Source organism: Schistocerca gregaria, chromosome 8 (genome assembly GCF_023897955.1).
Source record: "Schistocerca gregaria isolate iqSchGreg1 chromosome 8, iqSchGreg1.2, whole genome shotgun sequence".
Lineage (NCBI taxonomy): Eukaryota > Metazoa > Arthropoda > Insecta > Orthoptera > Acrididae > Schistocerca > Schistocerca gregaria.
This window is the reverse complement of record NC_064927.1, coordinates 89,232,817-89,249,066: the sequence shown is the minus strand read 5'-3', so window position 1 is coordinate 89,249,066 and position 16,250 is coordinate 89,232,817. Positions and strand designations below refer to the sequence as shown.

Genomic DNA, 16,250 nt, shown 5'->3' with positions numbered 1-16,250 from the left:
CTCCTTTTAAACTGATCTCTATTTGTAACTAAATTTTTTATGTTTGCTGGCAAATTATTGAAGATGAGTGTTCCTGAGTAGTGGACCACTTTTTGAATTAAATAAGTGCTTTTAAGTCCTTGTGCAGATCATTTTTGTTCCTGGTATTGTATGTATGAACTGAGCTGTATGTTGGAAAAAGAGATATATTATTTAGGACAAATTTCATTAAGGAGTAAATATACTGAGAGGCAGTAGTTAGTATACCCAGTTCTTTGAAGAGGTTTCTACAAGACGTCCGTGAGTTTACTCCACAAATAATACGTATTACACGCTTTTGGACTCTGAAAACTTTTGTTTGACTTGAAGAGTTACCTCAAAATATTATACCATATGACATTATGGAATGAAAGTAGGCAAAGTATGCAAGCTTTTTCACTTTTATGTCGCCTATGTCTGCTAACACTCGAATTGCAAATACAGATTTGTTAAGGCGTTTCTGCAGTTCTGTGGTGTGCTCCTCCCAACTGAATTTATTATCAAGTTGTAATCCCAGGAATTTAAGACTGTCAACCTCTTCTATCTGCTCTTCTTCGTACTTTATGCATATGCTGGGTGGAAAGCTCTTACAGGTTCTGAATTGCATGTAGTGAGTCTTTTCTAAGATTAATGTCAGTGAGCTGGCTTTAAACCATTTATTAATATCCATGAAAATATCATTAGCAGATCTTTCTAGAACTACACTCAACATACTATTTATTGCAATACTTGTGTCATCTGCAAACAAAACGAACTCTGCTTCTGGCAGTGTAACTGATGAGGGATCGTTAATGTACACAAGAAAAAGCAATGGCCCTAAGATGGATCCTTGTGGGACACCACATGTAATTTCTTCCCATTCTGATGATGAGTGATGACTTAATTCATTAGTCCCTTGCACTGACACCCTTTGTTTCCTGTTAGCGAGGTCTGACTTGAACCATTTTGCAGCACTGCCTGTGACACCATAGAATTCTAATTTATTTAAAAGGATGTTGTGGTTTACACAATCGAATGCCTTTGACAAATCACAGAAAATACCTGCTGCTTGTAACTTGTTATTTAATGAATTAAGTACATTTTCACTGTAGGTGTAAATAGCCTTTTCGATATCAGAACCCTTCAGAAATCCAAACTGTGTTCTTGATAATATGTTATTTGTGGTCAGATGGTTGAAAAGCTGCCTGTAGATTACTTTTTCTAAAAATTTTGAGAATGCTGGCAAAAGTGAAATCGGTCTGTAGTTTGATGGCATCTCTTTATCCCCTTTCTTGAATAGAGGCTTAACATCTGCATATTTCAGACAGTCAGGAAATGTCCCAGTTATAATTGTCTGGTTACACAAGTAACTTAGAATTGTACTAAACTCACAAGAACATGCCTTAATTAACTTTGTTGATATTTCATCGTAACCACTAGAATGCATTGTTTTTAAAGATTTTATTATGGATGTTATTTCTTTTGGTGATGTGAGTGACATATTCATATTCCTAAAGCTATTTGTAAAGGCTAGTTTCAGATATTCAAGGGCATTATTTACTGATCCTGACAATCCCATTCTATCAGTAATGGATATAAAGTACTTGTTAAATAGATTTGCCACACTATGCCCATCGGTTACTAATGTTTCATCTACCCTTAGTGCTATTTGCTCCTGTTCCTTTCTGGTTCTACCAGTTTCCTTTTTCACTATATCCCATATTGTTTTTATTTTGTTCCCTGACATTGCTATCTTCTTCTCGTAGTGTATTTGTTTAGATGCCTGACTTACTTTTTTTAATATTTTACAGTATTCCTTGTATTTGGCTAAATCAGCAGCATTGGAGCTATTCTTCGTCGACAGATACATTTTCCTTTTTGTCTTACAGGTAATATTTATTCCTTGTGTGACCCATGGTTTTATTATAGACTTCTGTTTAATTTGAGTAACTTTTAGAGGAAAACAGTTTTCAAACATGGTACTGACATTGTTCATGAATGTGTTATATTTTTCATTCATGTCATGAGCACTATAAACATCTTTCCAGTTCATATCTTTGAGCAGTTTTCTAAAACACTCAATTTTTGGTTGATTGAATACTCTCCTGTATTCAGATTTAGCAGTCTTGATAATCTGCTTAGAATTTACATCTAAAACAAGGAGCTGCATGTCATGATCTGATAGTCCATTTATTACAGGTTTTATAATATGATTTTGTCCCTTTGATTTGTCTATAAAAATGTTATCAATGGCTGTCCTTGAGGATTTAGTGATCCTAGTTGGAAAGTTTACAGTGTGAGTTAGATTGAAAGACAACATTACTAACTGCAGTAAATGTTTACTGGAAGATTGAATTAGAAAATCTGTATTAAAGTCACCAGCAATCATAATTTCTTTGTTCCTTACTGTTAAATAACCCAAAAGAGCTTCTAGATGATTTATGAATAGATTATAATTTCTCTGCAGGTGCTCAGTAAATAGGATCTGTTATGGAACTCTACTTCTGTTGCACATGCTTCTAGATGCTGCTCTAAACAGAATTTATTAATGTCAATGTTCTTGACATAACTAAGGACAATCAGTGCTTTAATACTAACATAAAAGATATGTGATGCTTACAAATCAGTATTGAGTTTTGGGCAGAACAGATACAGTTTAGACTCTACAGGTTTCAGTATGTTTTTGTCTACAGCACTTTCAGTGGGACTAGCAACTCTTTCTAAAGAAAAAATTTCTATACACACATTGCCACAGCAGTCACTTCAATCTGACATGCCACAATATTAGAGCAAAATGATTTAAATTGTGCACTACAACAAAATGGTTGGATTTTGATGATGTGCACTGCTGCAACAGTTATTTCTTTATCAGTGTAGGTAGTTTCTTCTATGATGAATGGGTTATTCACTGGGTATTGACAAACACCTATATATTTTGTAGTGCAGTGATATTTCCATAATACTGCTCAAGTCATTTAAAGACATCATTGGCAACATATTAAGACACATTAATCTTCTTGCAAATGGACGATTCTTGGGTCTAAATTAACTTGTGTCCTTGACAGAGTCATTTCCCCTTTATCCGGCATCAGTCTGGATTGGGATTTTGACACAGACATCAAGTAATGAAGATGATCTAAGACAAAGCATTAATGCAAACACTGGGTATCTCTGTATGGTGCACAGGTGTTGACCATGCGACTGAGAATTGTGCGAGTCTCTTTGTGGAAACAAATAATGGCACTGAACAACAATTAGAGTATGTATTAAAAAGAAAAGTGTGCTGTCACTCAAATATATTTACTTAAGTATTACAATACAAATCTTTTCAATGTGAGATACTTTTTGCAACTCTTCAGGCTGGACTGTTTCCATTATCATCATCATCATCATCATCATCATCATCATCATCAAAAACATTGTCACTCATTTTCATCAAGACATTCCTCTAGAAGCTCTACAATCTCTTCCTCAGAAAGGACAATGAGTGAAGAACTAGTCATTTTGTGCCTACTAATTTGAACATAATAATAAATTACTTGAACATGATAATTACAACCTGACTCTCAACATAATTGCTACATTCGACACTGACTTAGCACGGGCTTCCTTAGATGGCAGCACTATGCAGCATTGATGCCTAGTACAGTCACATTTAGGAATGGAGCATTTGAGAGCTATGAAAAATCATATCAAATGGGGCTCAACAGCAGAATGGAAAACAAAATTTGTGATCTAAGGGGCCATTTGTCATCTGAGAGGAATGGATTAAACGATGAAATTTGGAAACGACACTATTATGACATTTAACCACATTGATGAAACTTATGAGAGATTACTTAGACAGTTCATTGTGAGGACATTGATGAATAGACAAGTTAAAAAAACTGTAATTGCAAATGATAAAAGCCTTGCAAAAAAATTGTGTTAGTAGAGTAAAGAGCAGTACAGGAGGAACAAAATGGATGAAAGTTGAACTGGGCCTACAATGGTGAAGTATGCTCTCCTCTTTATTATCCATCACAGTCAAGGTTAAACATAAATTAGGAAGATATACAAAAAAGCCACATTTGCAGATGTAGTGATGTGAGGATGAGATAAAAGTGTAAAAGCAAGCATATACATAGAACCAAGAGACAGAAAAATTTGAGGTGAGAGTAAGTCCACAAAAGAGCAAAAAATAGTAATGACCGGGGGAAGGACTGAAGGATGGAAGGGGAAAGGAAAAAAATTGAAAATTTTTGGATGGGGTCAAAAGGTCAAGCACTTAATAAGTGGGGCACTAATGATGGCAAGTTAGATAACAAAATTTGGAAAAGCATATGAAAAGCAAAAAGCTTCTACCACAATCTAAGGCATATAATGTGGAACAGAGATGTCGCAAACGAATGTAAAAAGTGATATATTCAAACAATGCAAAATCTTTATTAAAGTTCTATATACAATGTATTCTGAACACATTCTAGCATAGCAGCTGGTCAATGGACTACAACAAAAATGGGAGGAACCAGAATGCAGGCAGCAGAGTTGAAATTTTTAAGAAGTACTGAAGACAAGAAAGAACAGACTCATAAATGAGGAGATCAGAAAAAGGATGGGGACTTCAAAACTTCAGGACAAGATAGAAACACCAAAGCTGCAGGAGAAGGCATTCATGACAACAACAGCAGAGGAAAGTGTGCTGAGAAAGTACTTTCTGAAAGATCAGCTGGAAAGAGACCACAAGGAAGACCCACAAAGATAAAGGTATACAGTGAGTGAGTCCACAGAGAAGAGCCGGAGGAAACCAGAAGATGTGTTAAAGAAGAAGAGGAGAGGTCAAGAGACATAACAATGAAGGTCCTTGTTTCATAAGAAGAACAAGAAAATTTAAATCATGTTTTGTTTTTGTTGAAGTATAATACAAGTCAAAGATCCTATCTGCTGTAGCTGTTATCCCTTTAGTGAAAAATTATTAAGATGGGCACGTATCACATAGAGTATCATTAGATAGTAATTGCACTTAAATGCTAGCAGATTATTGTATTTAAAATTTTAGTAATTCTCATTTATGAGATAGGTTTTACATTCTATGCATAGTGTTAAATGCTTAACTGAGGATCATTAAGCTATTTTCTTGAATCGTACTTACCATTAATGGCACACATGACTGATGTCCTTCCAAGTTCTTCCTCCTCTGTCATTTTACTGTCCACATCAGAAGGCACCTCTCCAATAGTGCGGCGCATCCATTCTCTGTTGCCAATCAGGACCTTAAGGTAACAGTAGAGCACGTATTTTGGTTTGCATTAAAGTTTTCTAAGACAGAAGTACATCTGCTTCTATTGCGATGGTAATTTGCATTAAAGATTACTAAAAAATATCAACAGTAAGATTATACAGTGGATACATACTAGCTATTCCATAATAATCATAAAATTGTATTCCATCAACTTCTGATAATGAAAATGAATACAATAAATCAACAGCCTTTGGCTGGTGTGAAGTTGTACAGACTGGAACAATTGAACCACATCCTTTGCCAGAGCTGTGATTATCTATCATTGTTCCCTTCTAAAGTTATGTTCCATCACCCATCCAATCTCCAGAACATACAAATCTATCCCTATGCCACTCTGAATCTCAATCCCTTGCCACAAGGATCAAATGTGTGTGTGTGTGTGTGTGTGTGTGTGTGTGCAATCCATACACCCAGCACTTCCCATATGACTCCTCTCACAGGTTAATCTTATGCCATCAGAGACCGGGCCATGTGCGAAAGCAGCCATGTCACTCAGCAGCTCCGCTACAATCACTGCAGAGCTTTTTACATTAGTACTATTATCAAGCAGCTGTCCACCAATATGAAGTGCCATCACCAAATCATGGCCAATAGCAAAGAAGGCAATCAAGTGGCACAACATGCAGCTGAACATAGCATGCTTGATTTTAATGGCTGCTTCACCACCCGAGCCATCTGGATCCTCCAATCCACCACTAGCTTTTCTCAGCTGCACAGATGGGAGCTATCCTTACAATATATTCGCCAGTCCCGTAATTATCCCAGCCTCCACCTATGGTAACATATTCTCCCCACATCCTCCTCTCAACTGTTTCCACATCCTCTGTCCTGTCACATCCTCCCCATTCATGTGTCCCTCCCTCCATTTGCCACACACTGTCAATGCACCCACTCATCTTTCCCGCGCCTCTCTTTTTTGCTCTGTTTTCCCCACCTCCTTGCCCCACAACCTCCTGACGCTGCACCTGTTGGCATTCTAGTCCTGCCACATAATGCTCCTAATTCCCCCCCCCCCCCCCCCCCCCCCCCCCGTACATGGCTATTGCATCCCTTCCCCACCCCCTCCAGATTGTTGCTTCCATCCCATGAACATTTGCACTCTGGCCCCACTGTTGGAGTTGGTGGTCATGTGTGTGTGGGTGTGAGGTGTGCTTGCTTGTTTCAAAATTGTGTGTGTGTGTGTGTGTGTGTGTGTGTGTGTGTGTGTGTGTGTGTGTGTGTGTATGTATGTATGTATGTGTGTGTTTGTTTCTGATGAAGGCTGTGGCGAAAAGTTTATGTGTAAATGTCTTAATCATGCCTGGCTGTAATTTAGCATGTCATCTTTATGGTAAGTAGCAATCTATCTCCTCTGACATTCTTGATATTCCTACCTGAAGTTTTCATTTTTTGATTTTAGTATGAAAGAGGCTAGGCACAGGGTAGGGTCTGAAACAGGGAAGCAGATTTATCAGTGCAAATCTCTCTAGTACTATTTCATGTGAGTGATGGAACAAGTGACCACACAGAAACTTATTTATATCTGCAGTAGGCAGTACAGAGGATGTGATAACAGAGAATCCAAGGGATTAGGAAGCTACATGTACATATAAATGCCTGTGTGTACCTCCTCTGACCTCTGACCTCTAACCTCCCCCTCCCCACTCCAAATAAAAAGGCACATAAACAAAACAACATATCTAGATACTGCAAAACACTTTACATTGCTTTTTGTAGATCTTATCAGACTCACCGTGAAACAAAAATTTAATAGATATGTAACATTAATCCTACATTAAGTAAAACTCTACTGTGATTTGTGCGCTGAGAAAATATGACAAATGATTTATAAAATACAAGATAAAATCAACAAATCAGATACTTCAAGTCATCACAGTCTTGGCTATTCTAACTCCCCATTATCAAGAAAATTTGCACTACAGACTTCTCTATATTAGCAATATATATTTTTACTTGTACCTAATCTTGCTTCCTTAATTAAGTACTTCTTTTTTCTATTTTCAATAAATGTTTACCACATTCTTGTTATGAAAGTTTAAAATCATAATACCATCATATATGAATATTGTTGTAAATGACAGTGTGTGTACTGGAGAATGACAGCAGGCAGAAATACTGTATTTCCTTTTCTAAAAATTTTTCACTGAGGAATATCATTAGAGGATTTCTACTTTCAATTGTTGCACAAACACCACATTGACAAAAATTGAAGACAGTAGCCACAGGATAGAAAATCGACTAAAATTGCTCAACAGCAAGAAGGCAATGGGAGCCAATGGAATACCTACACAATTCTACACAGAGTATATGAAAGACTTTGGCCCTTGTCTAGTGGCAGCTTATTATATGCTGCATTCCACACTATTGGAAAAACGCACCAAGTCTTTCTCATTTTCAAGAGTGGTTGTTGAACTTTTACACACAGCTATGGGGCTATACTGCTTATGTGAGTGCTGTAAAATTTTGTAACATATTTTATATTTGCATACTGCAAACTGCAAACAATCTGAAGACTGAAAATTTCATCTGTAGAAACCAACATGCATTCTGTAAACAACAATCATTTGAAAATCAGCTTGCTCTGTTCGTTCATGAAACCCAGGATGTAGTAGAACGGTGCCAAGGTTGATACCATATTCCTTGGATTCTGGAAAGTGTTCCATGCAGTTCTTCACTGTTGCCTAATGAACAAAATATAACCATACAAAATATCAGAACAACTTTGTGACTGGATTGAAGAGGTTTTTGGCAAACAGAACACCACTTGTCATTCCTAACTGAGAGAGATGATCTTACAAAAATATCTTTGGGCATTTCCCAAGGGACCATATAGAATAATTACTGTTTACAGTAAACATAAACAGCCTAGTAGTTAATGCCAGAAGCTCTAGGAAGCTGTTTGTGGGTGACAGAAGCAACAATGGTAGAAAATTGTACCGAGATGCAGAGAGACCTACAGAGAATTGACACTTGGTGCAGGAATTGGCATGTAAGCTCCATCATTCACAAATCTGACACATTGCACTAAATGTACAGCAAGCCTCCATTTTTATGTGACTGTACAATTACTTTATATGGACACAGTCGCAGCCATAAAATATCAGAAAGTATGCATGTGGAGCAATTTGAAGTTGAAAGACCACATAAAACTAAACATACAAAAGGCAAATGTCCAACAGATTCTGTAAATTTAATCCATCTGTTTATGGAGCACTTTGAGGACATCACGCTGGACATGGCTCCTGCAAAGTGCAGTTGTTTTTATCATTACAACAATGATATGTTCATTGCCTCATCTCATGGATGTGAAGAACTGGGAGAATTCTTTGACCACATAAACATCAAATTCACGATAGAGGTAGAAACTGATGTTACCTTTCCTTTAGGACCTCATCTGCTGTAAAGCAAGTGGGCTTCTCAGTCACAGCGTTTACTGGAAACCCACCCACATGAACTGTTATCTGCATGATATCAGCTATTACCATCTGCTGCAGAAATGTTGCACCATTCTGAAGACCTCGGTGCATTGAGCAGAAGCCATGCCAGACTCTGAAAACCTACCAAAAGGAACTGAGCCATTTGTGTTAACTATTCAAGGAAACAATCTACAACTACTACCAGATTTCGCAAGCCCACTTTTCAAAAACACAGAAGCAGGAGGGCCCCGAGTATGACTCTAAGAAGGTTGTGCTTCTATATACTATGGCTCAATAACAGGAAAGTTTAGCCCAGCTCCTAGGGAGGGAGGGGGGGGAGAGAGAGAGAGAGAGAGAGAGAGAGAGAGAGAGAGAGAGAGAGAGAGAGAGAGAGAGAGAGAGAGAGAGGGGGGAGAGAGAGAGAGAGAGAGAGAGAGAGAGAGAGAGAATAGATCCTGTCTTCAGGGCTTCAACAAAATTTCGACAACTCACGAGGCCTGTAGTAGACAATGTAGGCCTTAGAATGCCAGGAGCGTATAAAATACAGTGTGGGTGCAGACAGTTTTTTGTAAGACAAACTGTGCCTACTATTGAACACGCTGTGTAGAACACGAGAGATTTTTTCACCTTCGGTACACTGAGAAACCGGTGATAAGAGAGCATGCTTTACAAAATGGACATAGTATTGCATTCAGAGAGACATCAGTTATTACACGGAGTAAAAGTTTTGGGATAGCATAATTGAAGAAGTGATCAAGATAAAAAATTGTGATGACACCCTCAATAAAGATCATGGTGTATAGATAAGCATGGCTCGGGACTCGGCCATCAAAAGGTCGAAGGAGGCGCATCGGATGCACAGTGCAACAAAAATATTACCTTAAATGGTATTGAAGCGAGCATCAGTGACATCACAGAAGGCAGTGTGGCTATAGAAGGATGGAAGCAGCACCCAGAAAACAGTGATCACTTGACAAAGGCTGAAGAGTACTCAGCAAAAAGCTTGTGCATTTTAAACCACTGAAGCTCAAGAGAATTTTATCAGTACATGTCACCATGAAACCATGCATTCTTATATGATACAGAAATACCTCATTCAGTGAATGTTTTGGTATTGCTCCTCAGTTTGGGACTCCTACCAGACAGCATTGGTCAACAATACTGTACCCACTGGCTGCCACCAGTGACTGGCCAACGACCTCACAGACAGCCACAGCCCTGGTCTGCTAGTAACAAAACAGCCGACATCAACACGAACATGCTGGGTTATTTTCAAGCGATCCTCAAGCAGCCTCCACAGTGCTGGCCAGTGCCAGTCCCACTACCAGCAGCACGCGTGTTGCCGTAAACAGTGATGCAATCAGAAACACTCAGTCTCTTCCATTAAATTATAAATTGTCCACCCACTAAGTGTCACACCAGAATCCTGCTGCCCAGATACTAAGGTTACTGCCCAACTCTCTGCCACCAGTTCCTTCATGCTACAGGTTTCTGATGGCCACAGCTAGCAGCCTACTGATGTGAGTTCACTTTGCCAAACTGAATGAAGTGCATCTCACCACAGCATCCAAGCAACCGAGCCATTACGACACTAGTGTAATAGTACACCAGTGTTATGTGTATTTTATTCATAATGTATAAAACATTCTACCAAGAACTGATGGAACCGTCAATAAATGCGCCCGAGCCATCGCAGAGAGTATCCTCCATTCACCACTCTGCTAGACTTCTGTCTCAGCCATCCTCCAATTAACTACTTCCCTGGACTGTCTCTACGCTCCTCGAGCTCACTTTCTTTCCGGACCCTACTGCTAATAATCCTCCAACACACTGCCGCTCACTACCGACCACGCCCCCCGTGGACTTCTACATTGAGAGAACATTTTAGTACAATTTCAATGCCTGAACTTCACCCTGGACCAAATAGTGTGGACTCGTATCCCCAGACATGGTGTATAGTATTCTGATCATTGGACTTAACAAACATACAACTGCTCTTTGTTACCTAGCCACTTCAATTTCAGCACGTTGCTCCTCTCAATCGTGAACACTAAAGAGGAAATAGACAAGACAGAAGGAAGAGCGATGCAGTTTTTCTCAATTTTGTTTGGTATGGACAAAAGTCCCATAGAGATGCTAATCCAGTCTTAGTGGCAGACACTAGAACAGAGGCATTGTGCATCAACTTGTGGGTAAAATCCAAGCATATTTATTCATAGAAGACTAACTCAACTTTATGCTTTCTTGTATTTATGTCTTGTGAAAAGATTGTGAAGGTGAAATTAGAGGGATGAGAGCCAACTATCATTTTGCTGTGCACTATTCACAACTGAAACAGGAAAGGGAGGATGCAATGATACACGAGGCACACTCTGCTGACAGAGTGTAGGTATAGATGTAGATGTAAACTTTTCACTGAACAGGTGATAGAAAATGCAGTGCACCTTACCTCATAGGAATCCACAGTGTTCTCGACCACACTGCTTCCATTGATTGTGAGCAGCTGCTCTAGCTTTGCTGCACCCTTTTCTTTGCTGCTGCACTCGCTGAGGATTAAGTCAATCGGCACACCACTTATAACTGCCGACTTTACACCATTCCTGCAATGAAAAATAAGACACAGAGATTGTAAAACAGTGACAAGCCAAAGAATCCATATAGCACTTTTGATGAAATACACCAAGGTCACAAGTGTCATGTTGTAGAGCATGCTCTGCAACAGGATACTGTGTGTTTCCAATATACACCCTCTGCCTATCCTCAGTCATCATAACTGTTAACTTGGCGAAACTTGACAAAAGCTTGCTATTTTTCTTCTCCCATCCATCAATTTATTTCTTTTAACATCACCTCCATATTTCCTCCAAAGTACTAGTTTACAATACCTATTTACTGAGGTGTTTAATGGCAGGAAATTAACAATTAAGACCTGATGTGTACCTCGCCCATAGTTCTAAATACACTATGCTGGGCAATACACTAAGCAGTGGAGGTAAGAGGAATTATGCAAAGTTGCAATTGGAGTAAAGGAAGGAAGACTGCTGTGAATTAGAAACTAAAATATTTTTCAGACACAGTATGTGCTTACATATTATATTCAGCAAAATCTCCAAGAAAAAGTTCTGTGAACTGTATTTAAAATATGGGTCCATTGCAAAATGTTACCTATTCCTTGGGCTAGTTTGCTCTCTAATGATGTTGAACTTAGTATGTAATCCACATACTCTGTGGAAAGAAGTACCACCTTCAGCTAATTTAAAAAGGGAATATCAGGGGTATGTGCCAAAGACAACAGTTAAGGATTGATGATGTCAACAATGAACAGAAAGTAAAATAGATGGGTAGCTATCTTGTATTCCAGGAAACAGTAAGCACTGGTCTCAATCAATTGAAAACATCTGGTACATTGAGAAAACTACAAAACAAAAAAGAGAAGGAAGTTATAGCACATTGATACAAATTTCGTCCAAGTGTCACCCTAGACAGACAAGAAAACGTAATATAAAACATGTATGAAGAAATCATCCCAGCCTTTACTTGAAGTTATTCAGAGCAGCCCATGGAAAACATGAGCTAGTACAACTGGATGAGGATCTGAGCCGTATTTCCCCTGGATGTGTGTCCAGTGTCTCTACCACAATGCCATCCCATTTAGTTTGAAATGCAATGAATGTAAGTATAAGTTCTTAAAAGGAAAGGAAGAAAAGAGAAATGTGTATATTTCATGTTACTAATGAAGCTATCATAGTGAATACTACCCAGAAAAGCTGAACACAAATTACCATTATTCAAAAACCACAGAAAGCAATTAGGAACCATGTGATAGATCTATGCTCTTATCTCTGACTTCATACAAAATAATAATAAATATATCCAATGAAGTTCATTTAATACCCAACCATGTAAGTCAAAAATAATATTACACAAGATGAAGATAGTGATCTTTCATTAAAGTAATTTGCCATAGGGCAAAAGTAGTGCGATACAACAAACCGTATTAGAAACTTGACAAATTCATTAAGTTGTCAATCATTCATAATTTATTATTTTGTAATAAATTGGAAATTGAAGAGCTGCTGAAGTTGATTGAAAGGGCTAGTCATGTGTGAAAGATGTGTACCTTTTCTATGTCCGTAGAATTAGTGATGCGCAAAACTGAGATGTCTACTAACCAAATATCTACCAATCCATTTTAATCAACAAACAGATATCAAACTGAAATTATGAGATACAGTAACCAAAACAGCTAAATCTTTTGTGGCAAGGTAATGTTTTCTGACAAGAAAATCTTGAGAGAAAATTAGTTGAATTAGAATAAATATGAAGAAAGGAATGAGATAAATTAGGATTTAAGTTCCTGTCTGGACTAATATCATCAGAAATAGAGCAAAAAAAAAGCCTTGAATGGGAATTTGAAAAATATGTGACTTCAATAGTAACAACTTTCTCCAAGGCAAAATTATTCCATGTGGTGTGTAAGATGTATGAGGCAGGCATAATGTCCTCACACTCCAATAAGAACTTAATAATTCCCAGTGCAATGAAGGCAGGTATTGACAGGTGTGGATGCACCATCAGTTTACTAAATCATGATTGCAAAATACTGATAAAAATTACTTAAAGAGTACTGGAAAAGCTGATAGAAGCAAACTTCAAGGAAGTCAGTTTGTACTGCAGAGAAATGAAGAAATGCATGATGCCATACTGAATTCCAATAATCATAAAGCAGCTAAAGACAATATGGCCACGCTTTTGACAGTGTTGATTGGACTAGATTCTTTGAAATTTTGAACGTATCAGGGGTAAAATAGAGTGAACAAAAGGTTTACAGCTTGTGCAGAAACCAGACTGCAGTTAGAAGAGTTTAGGGACATGAAAGCGGTGCAGTAGTCAAGAGGGAAGTGTGACACAGTTGTATTTTATCCCTGTTGTTCAATCTGTTCACTGAGCAAATAGTAAAGCAAACCAAATAGAAATTTGGAAAGCCAATTAAAGTTTAGAAAGAAGAAATGAACACATTGAGGAGGAAATTAGATTAAGCAATGAGACACTAGGAGTAACATATATTTTGCGATTTGGGCAGAAAAATAACTAACAAGGTGTGAAGTAGAATGTGTATAAAATGCAGACTAGAGACTACAGCAACAACAATAATAGAATCTCTCACTCCAAAAATATCAGTCCACTGTTTTTTTGTTTCCTCTTTTGAAAGAACTGCGATTTTGCTTTACAAATACTTTGCAGAATAGATACATGTTTTAGAAAAGAATGTGCATTTATTATTTCCTACAAAAGAAAGTACCTCATGCGATTAGTGAAGTTGGCCAGCATCTCCGACTGCCTGCCACTGGTCAGCATGCCATTGAGGCCAGAAACTGTGCACCGCAGGCCGCACCCAGGCACTGCTTGGAAGCCGGAGCACTTCCCATTGACCTCCGTGCCCAGTACCTCCTTGACAAACTTCACAATTGCTGCAACAAGGCAGTTTCCATTAGCTGTATTTGCTTATTATGTCTCACTCACTTTTCCAAATGTTACACTTCATTTCAAGTAACAAATATAAAATTGAATAATCTAAAGTAGTTCAGATTTAGCCTTGCCTGACAGAACTAGCAGAATAACAAGTTTTGTTTTTGAGCACACATGGCTAAATTCCTATCACCTTTTCACTCAGCTGTGTTTGTTGTTCACATTATTTGCAATTAGTTTTGATGCTCATGATGGCTTCATAATCAAGCACTGCATATTAGTACAAACAAAAATACAGGCACCAACATTGCCAATAAGATGTCAAGCACAGAAAAGCATTTCATACATATTTTATTTCTGCATACATAACATTATGTCTAATAACAAATATTGAAACATCCCACACAATGAAACTGACTTTTTTTTATAATGTCTTGACATCAAGTTTGAAACTCATACTGTGATTGTAGGAATATTATATGTATTACATATTTTTCTGTACTTGACATCTTGTTGCCAATATTTGTGACTGCAATTTACTTTGTAATGATGCATAGATGTCTGAATATGAAGCCATAAGAAGCTTCAAAATCAGCTGCAAATAAAGCAAACAATAAACACAAAATAAAATGGTTCATGTGCTCCAGAACAAAACAATTTACAGCTGGAGTCACCATTATCCAGTGTCTTGAAAGCAAGAAGGAGAGTAAATTCTGATGTACAAGGCAGCTTGCACAAGAAGCTGTTTCCTTCTATTCCTGGTGCATCACTGCCACCTGAGCTATTGAGATATTCTAGGGTGTTCTTTTGTGTGCTGTGATAATAAACTGACAAGAAGGTAATTTTCCACTCAGGACAGCAACATATTTCATATGATTCCAATTGTGTAATATAAAGAAATAAAGAATAGTTCTTTGCATACACAACACTACTAAATGTAAAAGAAGGTAAAAGTATGGGTTTACTCCATTTCATTATGCAATGTTGTGAAAATTCTGCATTTAAGAAAATTTTTAAATGCACAAGAATGAGGGGGGGGCCTCTCCCTATAACAGTTGTGTGTTCTGAGAATGACAATTTAAACAATCAACATAAGCTGTCTCCAGAATCTTTGTTTACATGATTATTACAATTTATTTAGCTCCTAATGCAGTGGCTTACTTTCACTGCTGATTTTCATATGTGAGATTCAAGGAAGTAAAGGGATGGAGCCAACATTCAGCAATACGTACTTTATTGAAGTAATTGGCTAAACCAAGGTCAAAACTCCTGACACAAACAAAAAATAAATGCACTGGTATTACTTAAACAAATTATCATTTAAGAGATTTGTCAAAAAGATCCATGAAACTGGAAACACGAAACAGCAAATAATAGGAAGTATTTCAGTCTACAGTTGTCTTGCAAAATGTAGGGGGGATATTTTGCACTTGTTGTTTTTGACTTTAAAGTCATAGAAATGGCCTTTAAGACAACTAATGGTTTAACTTAGCCATTAAAGTGGGATACAAAATTAACTGACTCTTAAAACAGTGGTTTAACACTTTTCTGAGCATTTTTGAAGTGTTTATTTATTTATCTTACAGCTCGAAACATGTATTTAACATGCATGGGCAATGTTATAATAATTACACTTAGATTATTGATATACAGTACAAATAGATTACATGCTACTAAGTAAAATATCATTTAATTATATTTAACATAGCATTCCTGAGTTCAAATCATGTCAGCACCATACTGTATGGGCACTTCAATATAAGCCATTTTTTTAACTCATTTTTAAAAATTCTACCAGAAAGCTGTTTCAGGTTGTTTGGCAGAGAATTATAAATTATTGCTCCCTTAATGAATGGGGTATTTGTTGTTAGATTCAATCGTCTGCTCACCATATGAAAGTCTGATTTTTGTCTTGTATTGTAATCATGGATTTCCATATTCCTGTTTGTCACTTTTTTGTCTTTTTTCACTAATAATATTGATTGAAACATATATACTGCATAGATAGTCATAATATTGAACTTAATAAACAGGTTTTTACATGAAGTTCTGGGTCTTACTTTTGCCATAGTTATTATTACTCTTTT

At 37.4% G+C, this 16,250-nt stretch overlaps 1 protein-coding gene across 8 annotated transcripts in view; it reads right to left on the bottom strand.

Annotated features, from left to right (window-relative positions):
- LOC126285025 (copper-transporting ATPase 1) overlaps positions 1 to 16,250 on the bottom strand; it is a 535,387-nt gene that overhangs the window by 205,063 nt on the left and 314,074 nt on the right. For all 8 annotated transcript variants that reach the window (XM_049984341.1, XM_049984343.1, XM_049984345.1 and 5 more), the window contains 3 exons: positions 13,997 to 14,165; positions 11,144 to 11,294; positions 5,129 to 5,249 (listed from right to left, as the gene is read on the bottom strand). In XM_049984341.1, the coding sequence (XP_049840298.1) occupies positions 5,129 to 5,249; positions 11,144 to 11,294; positions 13,997 to 14,165 (441 nt within the window). The remainder of the gene's footprint in view (positions 1 to 5,128; positions 5,250 to 11,143; positions 11,295 to 13,996; positions 14,166 to 16,250) is intronic.